Below are 16,630 nucleotides of genomic sequence, written 5' to 3'. Positions count from 1 at the left end.
CAAAATAAACCCAAAATACTAATGTTGGTAAAAATATCTGTAATAAGATATTTATTTATTGGCAGGTTTTGAATTTTTACTCCGCATACAAGAGAGTTATATGTGATAAGCCACATACTTGCATTGGGGAAAACACTGAACAAAGGTATTGAGCAATGTACTTAGAAACAATATGGGGAAAAACACTATCTAAATTTTTAACATGTTTTTGTTTCTTATTCTTTTTTTTTTTTTACGTGATTTGAACTGTGTTTCAATCCCGACATTGGTGTGTCCTTTATAGTCCTTCTAGTGTCTTTTTCCTTGCTAAAACAGTACCAGTGATTCATAGACAGCCTTATCTTCTATCCCTGTAAGACCTGTTTGAAATAAACATTGAAATATCACTTCTTTTAGGCAGAAAAAAATGGGATGGCTAGTTCAGGGAGGCAACTGCTTGTTCACACACTGAGCTGTGGACCCCTGGAGCTCAGATGCCAGAGGCCAGGTTGTGAGGCTGTGAGGTAGGAGTGGAAGTAAGGGCTCAGTCGTAGTGGACTTTGCCCTCGGCCACCCCAGAGCTGGACAGGTCTCCATTGCAGAGTGTGTGGAGTGGTGAACGGGGCCTGTCTTCCAAGGCACATGTGGACATCTTCAGCCTGTATTTTCGAAAGGCCTTTTGAATAACAGCAGCACATCTTTCCTCTTCCTTCCTCTTGGTGGTGGTGACTATGGGTTCATATAACTTCTTGGAAGGGTTGGCTTCCATGAACTTCTCCTCCATCATCATTTTCATGCTGTCCAGGCCACCGGAGTCACCGAGTACCCTAGTGGTGAATGCGAAGAGAATATCCAGGCAGTGGAGACGATCTCCACTCACCATGGGCAAGTCCATCATGAGAAATTGAAATTTATTGGGCTTTGCCACGCGCAAAGGCTCAGGAAGGGCATCAGCAAAGTCAGAAAGGGCAGAATATTTGATGAACTGTGTTGCTTCTGGGTCAAACTTTTCCCAGACTTCATAGAATATCTCAAAGTCATCTTCACCCAAAGGGTCCTCACTTTCTTCAGTGGCTGTGTTAAAATTCTCTAAAATCACAGCAATGTACATGTTGACAACAATGAGAAAGGAGATGATGATGTAACTGACGAAGTAGGTGATGGCTATGGCAGGGAGGTGACGGCTGTCTAAGTTGGGGTTGCATGAATCCTTTGATTGCAGCATGGGCTTGAGGAGGGCATCCCAGCCTGCTGAGGTGGTGATCTGGAAGAGACAGAGTATGCTGCCGACAAAAGTTTTGAAGTTGAATATGTCATCAATTCCATGCTCCTCTTTCACTTTGCAAAAACAGCTCATACCAAAAATGGCATAAATAAACATAACCAGAAAAAGTAGAAGACCGATGTTGAATAGAGAGGGAAGAGACATCATCAGAGCGAAAAGGAGAGTCCTAATTCCTCGTGCTGCCCGAACAAGTCTCAGGATCCGACCAATCCGAGCCAAGCGGACAACCCTGAAGAGTGTTGGAGGGAAGGGAATGTGCTGCTGGTTCTCCAAGGCAGAAACCATTGTACCTTAGGAGAAGGAGATAAGGAAATTAATTTCCAACAGGCACCCTGCTTTCAGATCCAGCCTCTCTCTCCTGCCTTGGAATCTTAGTGGGACCAACTTTAATCAGTACTTTGTAATTTGTGCACTGCACAAATTAAGAACTTTCTTTATCAATATTGGGAAAATATCTATCTGTGTCTTAACTTGGAAAATAATTTCCAAGCACTGTCCGACTTTAGATGGGACTTTAGATGAAATAGGATGTCTATAATATTGAAGACACCCAAGGAAAAGAAAGAGAATGCAGCTTATGAAAGCCTATATTGTGACTTATCTCAAACACTTGAAGTGCATTATCTATATTGGGTTTTGAAAGTCACTCATGAGATAACAAATATAATAGTTTTCCATATTTATTTTCCATATATCCATATTTATTGGATATATAGAATGGAAAGCAGATAAACTAAGGATGGAGTCCTTCAGATTAGCATAAGGAGAAACTTCTGATACTGATTGATGGTTGACTTAAGCCTGAGCTTTCAGTGGAAATTGTGGAACTTCTAACCCCAAAACTCCTTAAAAAGGCAGGGTTTTATTTGCATAGGGGAATTTGAACACAGCCTCCTACAGGTGAGGACAGGACAGGGCTGGAGGGAGATGGTGGTGTTGGGATGCTCAACTCTGGGTGGAACTTGCCACGGAGCTCTCATATTTGTCAATATGCTCATCCCAAGGAAGGACTCCCGAGATCCACTCAAAAAGCTTAAGGGATTAAGTTGGAGATACTTTCCTTATTGTTATAGATGCCTCCAAAAATAGCATCTCGAGCAAAGTTTTCTGCAAACAGCTGATTATTTGGCCTAAAATGTCATCCTGTTCTCTCATTGCCTATTCTGTAAGCAACTGATACAAAATTTGAAATAATTCACATTTTGGTCCAAATATTATAGAATGGCTGGAACATGCTTGCCTTGTGTAGACATGGCCTTGCTCTTGCTCTGGGTGGGGGGGTCCTCAAAGGCATTAGGGGTGATGGGCAGCCAAAATTGTCTGCTATCCCCTAATGACTAAAGAGAACTAGTTCATAATATATTTCACCAACTGCCCAATTGCGCCAACGAAGTTGAATTCATATGTTAATTGGACAGCCAAATCTAGTGAGATGTAGATTTATTAAGTTCCAACTTAACAACAACTGGAGGAGGTCCACCCTTTAAGGCTACCTCCTTCACAAATATTTCTTTGACTAATAGGAGCCCACAGTAATCTGTCCTTTATTTGAGCTCAGTTCTTTTGCGTACCATGGGATTTGGTATACAGTTTCCTCTTTTTCTGACTCTCTAAGGTAAGTAAGTCTTAATACTTAAACCGCATTGTTAACTCCTAGAGAAGGATTCACTTTGACTTATACTCATTTTGTATTTCTCTAAAAGCTTAGGAAAGATCTTGGGAAAGTGTAGAGGCTTAGTGTTGGGTGGCAGATCTACTGGCAAAGGTGTATAAAATGCTGCCCACGTTGGTGAGTAGGATTTGGCTCAATGTGTGGATTTTCTCATCCACTGGAGCAAAATGCTATCCAGTGCTCTGCTGTGTAACTGCAATTGCCTAGCAGTTGTTCAAAAGACAGAAGTAAGAGATATTTCCACAACCTGCATGCTGGCTAGCACTGCCTGGAAGGAGTTCAGTAAGTAGTGGAAAAAATGAGCTGCTCTCTGCATATTGGAGGAAGGGGTTCTTCAAGTTCTCAGAGGGCTGTGCCAGAGTCATTCTACCATCATTTTCCTGACCTTATTGCTGCTGTCAATTTCACCAGGACTTGGAATTGGAATTGACTGATAAAGATTAGCAGTCTATTTCACTGGAGGTGTGTGGAAGGATCTATTTCTAAACTTTATCTACATAAACTTCATGGCTTAGAAACCAGAACAGACTATGAACTGTACCATTTTCTTGTTCTTGGAAACATCTGCATTGCTGCTGTAATGACAGGAACCAAAATATTTTGATCTCACTTATCTGTTTAACACATTCTTTCTGAAATAGTACAAAATCTTCCACTTGTGAAATCAGTTTTCATTGTCTTCATTGTTTTTTGAACTATGGGAATGGCCCCTGGGTGGTTGCACACAATTGTAAAAAGTCAAATTATCGGTTTAGTTAAAAGCAAACTGCAAAAACCCAGAGTGTAAACTCTTATGGTTTAGCCATGAAGAATTTAATTTCAAAGTTGATGTGTGTGTGTGTGTTATAAAAAAGGTATATGGCAACAACCCTTTTTTTTTCTATTCTTCTTCCACAAATCTTATAGTTAATCCTGCCTATGTTAAGAAAAATATACTGATTATAGAGCAAGACTGGTTGGTGAATGGGGTCCAAGCAGTTGAGACAAGCATAGTTCATGCTGTGGTTTAAGTTAACATGGGATACAGAATAGAGAGAAAGCATTGCTTGCCCTCATGACACACTCTTGGAAACCCAGTCTAGGCTGGGCCATGGAGGTCCTATATAGGAGGTGAGAGAAGACCTAGCAATGTCACAGGGGCGCAATAATTGTGATCTGATATCCACATGGATTTCTGAACTAAAGAAAACCATGGGAACTAAGTACCAAATCCTTAAGACTAAAAGATGCTCATGAGAGTTTATAGTTGCCCATGAAAGGTAGACCTTTGACTCAGTTACCTGGATATACGGGTATCCCCACAAACACTTTAAGGTCATCTTAGTTTTGTCTATCTCCATTGAATAAATGGATCCAAACAATTGTTTAACTCTATTTCAGTAGTGTAAACAGTCAAGGTGATGAAAATTGCTCTGTATCTCCTAGCAACTTCCCGGTAGAGAATGGCATCAATACACCTGTTTATTTTTTCAGAAACCACATTAAGCCTAATTTGTTGCTTTGTGGATAGTTTGGACATACTTCCAAATGGTAAGATTTACTTCTAGCTCTCAGATTAAAGCCCCTTGGGTTTCTGATATTACTTACTAACGATAGAAAGAACCACAATCACACAATCAAATAAATTCCAGCCAATGGTGAAGTAGTATTGCCTCAAAGCAAAGATTTTGGTGAGACACTCAATTGTAAAGATGACCACAAAGGCCAGGTTGAGACGCTCAAGGATGAGTTTCGTGGCTTCAGACTGGTCATCTGATTCAGCCATCATGCTAACCATGTTGAGGAAAATGAGGATGATGATGATGATGTCAAAGACCTGGCTTGTGACTAGGTCAAACACGAGACCTTGGCATTTATTCTGAGACGGAAAAGAAAAAAGGAATCTTAGATCATTTTGCATTGTAAGAATGAAATCACATACACAAAAAAGGCACATACAACAGAATTTGTCCTCTCTTACAATTGAAGCAGTTTCTTAAAAAATGCACACCCATTTTAAACAACAAGAAATTCTTGCATTTACATTTTCATTTAAATTTAATTATGTAACTGTTTTTGAAGTTGTAAGCTTATAGCTTTAATTCCATTTTAAAATGAAAAAAATGTTTGGTAATGACATAACTTTGATGTGATGGATGATGTTTTGCTGAAATAAAACAGCTCCTGTTGGATTTAATAATAAAAAGATGAACTTCAGTTTCTATATTTCATCTGTTTCTTTATATGGGCTTCAATAATATTAATGCAGAGAATACCTACTCACATAATTATGTTGGACGAAATGGAATTAATATCTCCTTGTTAATTCAGAATGATCAGACCTAAGTATACTTAACCAAAACTCTGTATTCAAGCAGTTCTTGAACGCCAATTTTCTAAATATGGTTCACTTGAAAATAAGCCTAGATAAATGGGATTGTGATGTAATGATTACTAAAAACAGAAATAGAAAAATTGATTATTTCATTTTATTATTGATGGTGAACTTACATATTGGTTGGTACATAGATGGTCATACTACTCACAAAGTAAGTATATGTTAATTACTCTGGTTCAGGTTCTAGCTCAAGTTTGCATGCCTAATCCACCACGTACAGTGAAATGACTCAATTGTCTCACTATATTTTCTGTAATCTAACAGCTGTGAAGCACTACTTCTCTTTACTTAGTGGAAAACTATTCTTAAACACAAACTCAGACATGAATATTGTATGGTATTCTTGACTGTAAATGGGTTGTTTTACAATATATGTATACATTAAGGTATTTTATATCATATTATCATCTAATTGAAATATACATACACTAGTCTATTTAGAAAACTCATAAACTCCTGAGAATCATTTTTAGAACCCTAGGTATCTCTTACGGAAATCAGACAAAAGATGATGTTGGTTTGTGGTGGTAATAGTGGAGAGAGATATAAGCATTTAGGTTTAAGAGCTAATATGGAAGTAGATGCAGAAGGAGTAAGAGTTTGAATGGAGGTGACTATGGGGAAATGATAGGTTGAGGCTATCGTTCTGGTTGGTGGAGCCATTCAAGAGAACAGAGAATGAGGCACTTTGGAGGGAAATGATAAGATCTGTCCTGAGAACACTGAATTCGAGGGGCCAGTGGGGAATCTGAGGACCTTGGGCAGGTAAAGGTATGGGTTTGGAGCTCAGGTGCAGAGCTGGAATGCAGATGTGGAGTTCAATGGCACCAATACTGACATTAATTAAAACTATGAGAGTGGACGATATCGGTCAGGGAGAGCAAGGACCATGAGAAGAAAGAGGATAGGGACAGCACTGGAGGGATACTACATTTAAGTTGGTGTCTTTGAAATTTTGTCCCAGAATCATTAAAACTTTTATCAAGGAGTCTGGAGAAGAAACTTGAAAGTCAATTGCATTTGCTGTGTGAGAACACTTCTAGGAAGTCAGAAAGGACCTGGAGAAAAGATACTTTTAAGAGTGCTCTCCAGGGAATCATAGTGATTGGCAAGAACAACAGTGAGGGAGAGTAAGCCTAGGCCTAATAGTTTAACTCCAGTATTTAGAGAAACAGAGATCAAGAATACAAGTTACCTAAACTGGTAGATATCAAAAAGCATTCAATATCACTTTAGAATGTACAGTGAATCCTTCACCTCAGTATCATCTGTGTGGATGGTTCAGAAAGAATCAGAAATGATTCCAGATCCCTTCCTCTACTGTTAAAAATAAAATGCATCACTGCTCAGGTTAAAACAGCTAGACTCCCCCGCAACCCCATGCAATTGCTATTTATTTGTTCCAAAGGTCAAAAATAATATTTAGATTTTAGAGATTAAAAAAAGTCTGTGGGGAGATAAAGTTAAGGGTTAACAGCTGATTTGAAAATCTTAACTCAAACTAGGGACATCTGGAATATGTATTTATCTCATGCAACAGTGCTCTCTGGAATATGGCAGTTAAGGTAAATGTGATACATAACTGGGGAGATGATACCTGCTTGTGGGAGTTACTCCTTGTGAAGCCCTGACTGGTAAGCTGTAGCTACACAGGGAGGGCTATGGCATGACACCTATTTCCAGATGAACCATGTGATGAACATGCCAGAAGACATAGTTAAAGCATGGAGGTAGAAGCTTGCCTCAGATAAAGTAGTCCTTGCCCACCTGAAACTCATCCCTTGCAGCTTAGCATGCCCAGTGCAGGGGAGAGACCTCGAAGCTGCAGCTGTGTCATTGCAACTTCTGTTTGGCTATGTGCTACCTTTTGATTCATATTCTTTATGAAATAAATGGTTAAATATGTGGGAACCTATTGTGTCTCATGATTCTTTTAGTTAATTTCAAATCTAGGACCAACTGGTATTGAGTCAGTGGTTGCACAGCATGCACATGTAAATAAAAATTCTCTTTGTCTTTTTTGTTGGCTCAAGTTCAAATAAGAACCTCTCCAGATACAATTGTCTTATTAACCTCTCAGTAAAAAATTCTTCATTGTATAAATTCTAAACACTTTGCCCTAACATTCCCAGATATTTTTAGTGCAACACAAATATTTAATCCTAGTGGGATGGACTCTGTGTGTACCCTAAAACATACTCTTTCATTCAAATAATAATTACTGAGAATACACTTTAAGCCAGGCTCTTTTCTGAGTCATGGGAATAGCAGTAAACTAAACATACCTTTGATAATTTGGGGTCTCGTGTTCAAATGAAAATCTCTAAATCCTATACATGCTTCGGATATCAAGCCCTTCTCCCATACTACTTTCCTGAACTTTCCCATTGACCCTCCCTGCCTTGAAAACCTTCAAACTTCCTTGTCAGACCTACCAACTATGCCTAGCATATTACTTTATAATCTGATGCGTTCAGGTTCCAGCTCCTCAGTTAGACAGCTCTGGAGTACCTGATAAAGCAAGATTCATTGAGAGCAAGGGTCAGCAAACTATATCCTGTAGGCCAGATCTGGCCCACTACTGGTTTTTGTATAGCCTGTGATTTTACATTTTTTAATGTTGGGGAAAGAACTGAAAAGGAAAATAAAATTTTGACATGTGAAAATTAAAGAAATCCAAGTTTTAGTGTCTATAAATCAAGTTGCACTAGAGCACAGCCATGCACATTGTTCTATACTATCTATGGCTGCTTTTGTGTTATATGGCAGAGCTGAATAGTGGTGGCAGAGACCATGTGGCCTGCAAAGCCTACAATATTTACTATCTGTCCCTTTTTTTGTCAAGTCCTGTTATAGAAATTTTATGATAAATACTGATGAAGTGGAAGCCAGTATGCATGACCTAGACTTCACACCAGAAAAGGCTGGAAAAAGATATTATTAATCCATTTTAAACTGGTCAATATTTAGTCAAAACTATAATGAGATATCACCTCACACCTGTCAGAATGGCTAAAAGTAACAACATAAGAAACAATGGGTGTAGGTGAGGATGTGGAGAAAAAGGACCACTCATGTACTGTTGGTGGGAATACAAACTGGTGGAAAACAGTATGGGGTTTCCTCAAAAACCCAAAAATAGAACTACCTAAGATCCAGCCGTCACACTACTGGGTATTTACCCAAATAATACAAAAATACTAATTCAGAGGGATACATTCCCCCCGATACTTATAGCAGCATTATCTACAATAGCCAAATTATGGAAACAGCCCAAGTGTCCATCAACTGATGAATGGGTAAAGAAGATGTGGTATATATACAAAGGAATATTATTCAGCCATAAAAAGAATGCTATCTTGCCATTTGCAATGACCTGGATGGAGCTAGAGAGAATAATGCTAAGTGAAATAAGTCAGAGAAAGGCAAATGGCATATGATTTCACTCATATGTGGAATTTAAGAAACAAAACAAATGAACAACGGGGCAAAAAAGAGAGAGGCAAACCAAGAGACAGACTCTTAACTATAGAGAAGTGATGGTTACCAGAGGGGACGTGGTTGGGGGGGATTAAGGAGTGCACCTGTCATGATGAGCCCTGGGTTACGTATGGAAGTGCTGAATCACTACATTGTACACCTGGAACTAATATAACACTGTATGTTAACTATACTGGACTTTAAATTTTAAAAAAAGATTTAGTTAAAACAAACTATTAAGTTTACATCATTGCAATGAGTATATACTAAGCACCTATTTTGTGCTCACTAAAAAGCAAATGAAAGTTGTTGCTCAAGTTCTTATTATTGAATTTGAATGTCTAATTTTCCTAAAGACTTGAGCCAGACACCAGTGTATCTGGGTCTTTGTTGAGTTCTTAGATAATGTCTGTAAACTTAAAAAATAAAGAACAGCACTGCAGACATCTGAGCTCAAGACCACTTAATGGATCTCTGTATTTAGAATGAATCAGTTGCTCTCACCAGAGGTCTTGGAATGGGCTTTTGAGGTTTTTTGGATCCTAATTTTTTCATTGCATTATAGTATTTCTTCTGTTCTTCTGTCATAAAAATGTCTTCATCACCTAAGTATTTGGAGAAGATGAGAGCTAATTATCATTAACAAGTTTTTTTGGAAACAAATTCTGAATTTTCAGAAATAGTTTCAAAGTTATATTACATTCTATCAACAATTCCTAAAATTCCATTGGGAAGCAAAAGAGGCTGGACTCTATAAGAGGGCTGAAACAAGATTTAAATTAAGGAAAGGAAAAAATGCTACTTTTATAAGCTATATCTTACTTTTTAGAATATGAACAAAGATTACATACTCTTTGCAAACATCCACATCTTTAAAAAATTGAGTATATTTTAGGTTGCATAAATCAAATCACAATGCAAGAAAAGTAGATATTAGTAACAAAAATTTAAACAATAATCTCACCAAATGGCAATTAAAATTCTCTTAAATAAATGAATAAATGCATATATTGCTATTAATAAAATTTTCCAGACCCATTCTCAGAGAAAAAAGAACTAGAGAGCTTTAAATGTTTTCACTTTTGAGCAAGAACAAATAGAAATATGAACAAGAATTTTCATTTCTGGAAATTTTAGGAGGAAGTAAAATATCTAGAAATGCTGGGTAAATTAGAACAGAATTCTTTTAAAATGTATAGCTAAACTTGCACAAAAGTAAGGAAAATCTCCGGGGTCTGAAAATCAACAGTGATCAAAGAGTAGCAAATTAGCCTGAAGCCACTGCTGGCCTAAGAGCATTTGCTAATCTCTGTAAAAACTAGAATCTTGGGCCTTAATAACTACAAGGGAGTCATGGGGAAAAGGTTTATGCCAAGGTCCCTGCATGAATCCGAGACTCCTTAAGTGCTGCCGATGAAAGGGTGAAGAAAAAAACAGAATCTGTCAATAGGCAGTGGAATACAAGTAGGAAACTGTCTTAGTCTGGACTATGGGTAAAAACCCAGTCTTCCCTGAGAATCTGGGAATCTGGGCCTGCCTTGATGATGGTGTGGGATTTAAATTTTCACCACTACCAGTATGGACCAAAAATATACATCCCTAGGATCATCTTTTCAACAACGGTCCTAGGGAAACTGGATATCCACATGCAAAAGAATAAAGTTAAATTCTTACTTAACACCATACACAAAAATAGCTCAAAATACATCAAAGACATAAATGTAAGATCTAAAACAACAAAACTCTTTGAAGAAAACATAGGGCAAAAGCTTCATAAGACTAGATCTGGCAATGATTTCTTGCATAGGATACCAAAGGCACAGATAACAAAAGAAAAAATAGACAAATTGGACTTCATAAAAAATTTTAAATTATGTGCATCAAAAGATACTATCAATGGAGTAAAAAGGCAACCCACAGAATGGGGAAAAATATTTATATATCATATATCTGATAAGGGATTAATCAGAATATATGGAAAACTCCTAAAATCTAACAACAACAACAACAAAAACAGCCAATGTCAGAGAAATTATTATCTGTGTTCTCTTCTAGAATGTTCATGGTTTCAGGTTTCACATTTAGGTCTTTAATCCATTTTGAGTTTATTTTTGTATATGGTGTTAGAAAGTGATTCAGTTTCATTCTTTTACATGTAGTTGTCCAGTTTTCCCAGCACCATTTACTGAAGAGAATGCTCTTTACCCATTTTACATTCTTGCCTCCTTTGTCATAGATTAATTCACTATGTAAGTATGAGTTTATTTCTGTCCTCTCTATTCTGTTCCATTGATCTATGTGTCTATTTTTGTGCCAGTACCATACTGTTTTGATTATTACGGCCTTGTAGTATATCTTAAAATCTGGAACTGTGATACCTCCAGCTTTGTTCTTCTTTTCTCAAGATTGCTTTGATTATTCAGGGTCTTTTGTGGTTCCATACAAATTTTAGTGTTATTTGTTCTAGCTCTGTGAAAAATGCTGCTGGTATTTTGATAGGGATTGCATTGAATCTGTAGATTGCTTTGGGTAGTATGGACATTTAAACAATATCAATTCTTCTAATCCACGAGCATGGAATATCTTTCCATTTGTTTGTGTCATCTTCAATTTCTTTCATCAGTGTTTTAGTTTTCAGAGTATAGGTCTTTCACCTCTTTGGTTAAATTTATTCCTAGGTATTTTATTCTTTTAAGTGCAATTCTAAATGGAATTGTTTTCTTAGTTTCTCTTTCTGCTACTTCATTATTAGTGTATAGAAATGCTACCAATTTCTGAGTATTAATTTTGTGTCTTGCAGCTTTACTGAACTCATTTATTACTTCTAGTAGTTTTTTGGTGGAGTCTTTAGGATTTTGTATGTATAGTATCATGTCATCTGCAAATAGTGATGGTGTAACTTCTTTAGCAATATGGATGACTCATTTATTTTTCTTGTCTGATTGTTGTGGCTAGGACCTCCAGTACTATGTTGAATAAAAGTGCCAAGAGTGGACATCCTTGTCTTGTTCCTGATCTTAGAGGAAAGGCTCTCAGTTTTTTCCCACTGAGTATGATGTCAGCCATGGATTTTTCATATATGGCCTTTATTATGTTGAGGTATGTTCCCCCTACACCCACTTTGTTAAGAGTTTTATCATGAATGACTGTTGAATTTTGTCAACATTTTTCTAGAGATGTCTCCTGAGGCAAAGGAAACAAAAGCAAAAACAAGTTATCAGGAGTACATCAAAATAAAAAGCTTTTTCACAGTGAATGAAATGATCAACAAAACAAAAAGGCAACTTACTAAATGGGAGAAGATATTTGTAAATTATATATCCAATAAGGGGTAAATATCCAAAATATATAACTTATACAACTCAACAATCCAATTAAAAAATGGGCAGAGGTCCTAATATGTCTTTTTCCAAAGAAGACATATAAATGGCCAATCGATACATGAAAAAGTGCTCAACATCACTAATCATCAGGGAAATACAAATCAAAACTACAATAAGATGTCACCTCACACCTGCCAGAATGGCTAAAATCAAAAACACAGAAAACAACAAGTGTTGCCAAGAATGTGGAGAAAAAGAACCCCTCACGCACTACTGGTGGGAATGCAGAATGATTTAGTCACTGTGGAAAACAGTATGGAGGTTCCTCAAAAAATTAAAAATAGAAATATCATACAATCCAGTAATTCTACTACTGGGTATTTACCCAAAGAAAATGAAAACACTAATTTGAAAAGATATATGCACCCCTATATTTATTGTTAGCCTTATTTATTATAGCCAATACATGAAAGAAACCTAAGTGTCCACTGATGGCTGAATGGATAAGGAAGATGTGGTACACATGTGTGTGTGCACATGCATGTGCACTCCTGTACACACACACACACACACACACAGGAATATTATGCAACCATAAAAAAGGATGAGTTCATGCCATTTGAGACATGGATGGACCTAAAGGGTATTATGCTAAGTGAAATAAGTCAGACTGAGAAAGACAAATACCATATGATTTCACTCATATGTGGAATCTAAAAAACAAATAAATAAACAGACAAAAAGCAGAGCCAGGCCTACAAATACAGAGAACAACAGATGGTTGTCAGAGGGGACGGAGATGGGGGATGGGTAAAATGGTTGAGCGGAGTGGGAAGTACAGTCTTCCAGTTATGGAATGAATAAATCATGGGAACAAAAGGCACAATATAAGGATACAGTCAGTGATATTGTTAATAGTGTTGTACGGTGACAGATGATAGCAACACTTGTGATGATCATGGCATAACATATAAACTTGTCAAATAACTATGTGGTACACCTTAAAGTAATATAATATCATGTGTCAATTACACTCAAAATAAATAAATAAATAAAACAATCCAATTCAAAAACTGGCAAAGGACTTGAATAGACATCTCTCTAAAAAAGATATACAAATAGCCAATAAGCATATGAAAAAACACTCAATATCACTAGTCATTATGGAAATGCAAACAAAAACCAAAATGAGGTACCACCTCACACCCATTAGGATGGCTACTATCACAAAAAGAGAAGACAAGCATTGGTGAGCATGAAGAGAAATCAGAATTACACTGTTGGTGGGAATGTAAAATGGTAGCTTCTGTGGAAAACAATACAGTGGTTCCTCAAAAAATTAAAAAATAGAATTACCATATGATCCAGCAATTCCACTTCTGGATGTATACCCAAAAGAATTGAAAGCAGGGTTCCAAAGAGATATTTGAACACTCATATTCATAGCAGCTTTATTCACAATAGCTAAAATGTGGAAGCAACCCAAGTGTCCATCAACAGATGAATGTATGAGCAAAATGTGGTATATACATACAATGGAATATTATTCAGCCTTAAAAAGGAAGGAAATTCAGAAATATGCTACAACATGGATGAACCTTGAAAACATTATGCTAAGTGAAATAATCACAAAAAGACAAATACTGTATGATTCCATTTATATGAGATACTTAGAAGAGTCAAATTCATAGCAACAGTAGAATGGTGGCTGCCAAGGGCTAGGGGGAAGGAGAATGGGGAGTTACTGTCTAATTAGGTATAGAGTTGCAGTTTTACAACATGAAAAGAGTTATGGGGATGGATAGTGGTGATGGTTACACAACATTATGAATGTATTTAATACCACTGAAATGTACACGAAAAATGGTTAAGGTGGTAAATTTCATGTTATATATATTGTACCACAGTAAAAAAATTTTGTGGAAAAAAAAAAATGCAGCCCTAGAAGTTAACCAGGTTGTTCCAGGATGCCTGGCAGATACAAGTGTCTTCAGTAATTACATTCATCACAGCAATGTGTATTAATACTATTATTCTGAGACTGTCCTATGTGTGTTTTAGGGGATAAAACAAAAATGAGTAATTATGGAAAATTTTAATTCTATTATTTCCTGTGCCCATGAGAATCAGTTTTTTCAGTGTGGAAAAGAGGAGATACAGATTATTATTAGAGAAGAAGTTAAGTGAAAACCTTGTAGTTCTGAACTTGAATGAACAGTATTCATATTTCCACATACATTTCCTTGAAGTCCTAAATTTGAAGTAGCTCTGTCCACTGAAAAAGCATTGAAGCAATGACAATGTGCATTTCGGGTTGTGATCTCAGAATACCACCTCCCCCTCCGCCAAAAAAACAGAACTCCTTAGAGAACTTCTTAGAGAAATTCTTGATATGGCACAAAAGTATGATTTAGCCCTGGAATATCTTGTCATTCTAGAGAGCAAGGAATCTGTCAAATGGGAGGACCTGATTTTAATCCTGACCTCAAAAGAGTATCAATTGATCAGAGAATTAGTTAATGAATAAATATTTTAAGAAAATAAAGAATCAAGGAAATTTGAATGTTGACTGGATATTTGACAGATTTAGAGAATTCATGTTAAACTTCTTAGGTGTGATAATGGAATTGTGGTTATCTTTTTTTTTTTAATTAAAAAAAATTTTTTTTTTTAGATTTTTATTTATTTTTTGACAGAGAGAGAGAGACAGCAAGAGAGGGAACACAAGCAGGGGGAGTGGGAGAGGGAGAAGCAGGCTTCCCTGCTGAGCAAGGAGTCCGATGCGGGGCTCGATCCCGGGACCCTGGGATCATGACCTGAGCCGAAGGCAGACGCTAAACGGCTGAGCCACCCAGGCGCCCAAGGAATTGAAAAAAGAGATATGTATTGAAATATATGTGGGTGAAACAGTGTGATGTCACCTGCCCTATTAAAAAATCTGGTGACAGGATTGGATAAGGGCATAGATGCCATAAATATGTTCTTAAGTCAATAAACGTGTTGGGTGATGGGTCTTGTAGGTTCATTTTAGTATACTCTTGTGCATGGTGGAAATTTTCTGTAATAAAAAGTAAAGCAAAACAAAACAAAATACTATGGCCTGATCAAAACAGTGATTTCAAATGTAAGCTTCCATCTAAAATCACAAGGCCTAACATCCAAATTGCAGGGATTGATTGCAATCAAGCTGCATATTACAAAAGTGACTCTACACAGCACACTTCCAAATAACAGCAGCAATGTAGTTACAGAAGGACAATGAGTGACTCTCCCAGCAGACACTAAGAAGGCTGATCAGTATCAGGATACATCTTGGATAGATTGCAAGAGTTCAAAAAAAATTAAAAAGAGCCATAAAAACAACTAGGAAAACCAAAGGTGAATATTTAGTTATCCTATTTTAGGATTTTGGGATTCAGTTCCTACATGCAAGAGAAGAAGCCAAAAAGGACAAGATTGGGAATCTGACTCCATAAAAACACTAAATGTCTATAAATAAAAATTGTCATTATAGAAATATAAGAAGTCACAAATTAGACTTACTACTTAAAAACATAAGAAAAAGATAACAATCTCAACTTTAAAAAAGAGACAAAGGGAGAAATACTTACAGCCATCAATCTGTGAAAAAGTGTATAACCTCACAAATGACCAAATAAATGAATATAAAACAATGAGATAACACTTTTACCAACAAGCTGGAAAAGATAATAAAAATTATAAAAATAAGAATGGTGAGAACAGAGCAAATAGGCATATTTACATCTTGCAAAAGAAGAGTACCTAGCACAGCAGTTCTGAAAGGTTATTTGACAATATATCTTTAATGCCTTAAATTCTAGAAACTTATCTTGAAGAAATAATTGCTGATACACAGAGAATTTCAGGAATGTTCATGATTGTTTTAAAAGAGCAAGAAATTTGTAAATGATCTAAAAGTCCAAAAAGTAAGGGAATAATTAAGATAAATTATTATTTATCCATAATAATGGGATGCAATTTAGCTCTGAAAAATTCTTATAACAAAGATGATTTCATCACATGGGCTCATAACCCATGGGGAGGAGGGGAAGCTACAAAATTAAAAGTATCATGTAATCTCAACCATGTACAAGGAATACATACATATTCAGTGAGAAAGTAACTGAAAGAGATTATGTCAAAATGATGAAGCTTAATCTAAAATTGTTATCATTTGATGGTCACCTTATGAGTGGTTTAAATTTTTTTTAATCTTCATTTTCCACATTTACTACAGATCTCCTGTGAATTACAGAATCAGAAAAAAATAAACATCTGTTTATTATAATGCATGAAGAAAAAAATCTCACTAAAAAAACCTGCTGCTTCCCCAAACATCTTTCCAAGTTCAATAAATCTGCTTAGACTTACGTGCTGGAAGCCAGGACACAAGTTTGCTGGAAGAGAAGAGTTTTTCTTTTTATCCTGGATAACAAGGTACACTTGAAAGGTTACTAAAATATTACTATAGTGTCATAAATACTAATCCTGGT

At 36.5% G+C, this 16,630-nt stretch overlaps 1 protein-coding gene across 1 annotated transcript in view; it reads right to left on the bottom strand.

Moving 5' to 3' along the window:
- Positions 1 to 240: 240 nt before the first annotated feature.
- SCN11A (sodium voltage-gated channel alpha subunit 11) overlaps positions 241 to 16,630 on the bottom strand; it is a 96,778-nt gene continuing 80,388 nt past the window's right edge. The window contains exons 24-26 of the mRNA XM_021705863.1: positions 9,298 to 9,398; positions 4,524 to 4,794; positions 241 to 1,554 (exon numbers count right to left, since the gene is read on the bottom strand). Coding sequence (XP_021561538.1) covers positions 524 to 1,554; positions 4,524 to 4,794; positions 9,298 to 9,398 — 1,403 coding nt within the window. The 3' untranslated portion in view covers positions 241 to 523. The remainder of the gene's footprint in view (positions 1,555 to 4,523; positions 4,795 to 9,297; positions 9,399 to 16,630) is intronic.

This window comes from Neomonachus schauinslandi, chromosome 1, assembly GCF_002201575.2.
Source record: "Neomonachus schauinslandi chromosome 1, ASM220157v2, whole genome shotgun sequence".
Taxonomy (NCBI): domain Eukaryota; kingdom Metazoa; phylum Chordata; class Mammalia; order Carnivora; family Phocidae; genus Neomonachus; species Neomonachus schauinslandi.
Note: the sequence above shows the minus strand (reverse complement) of the source record. Positions and strands in the feature narration are given on the sequence as shown.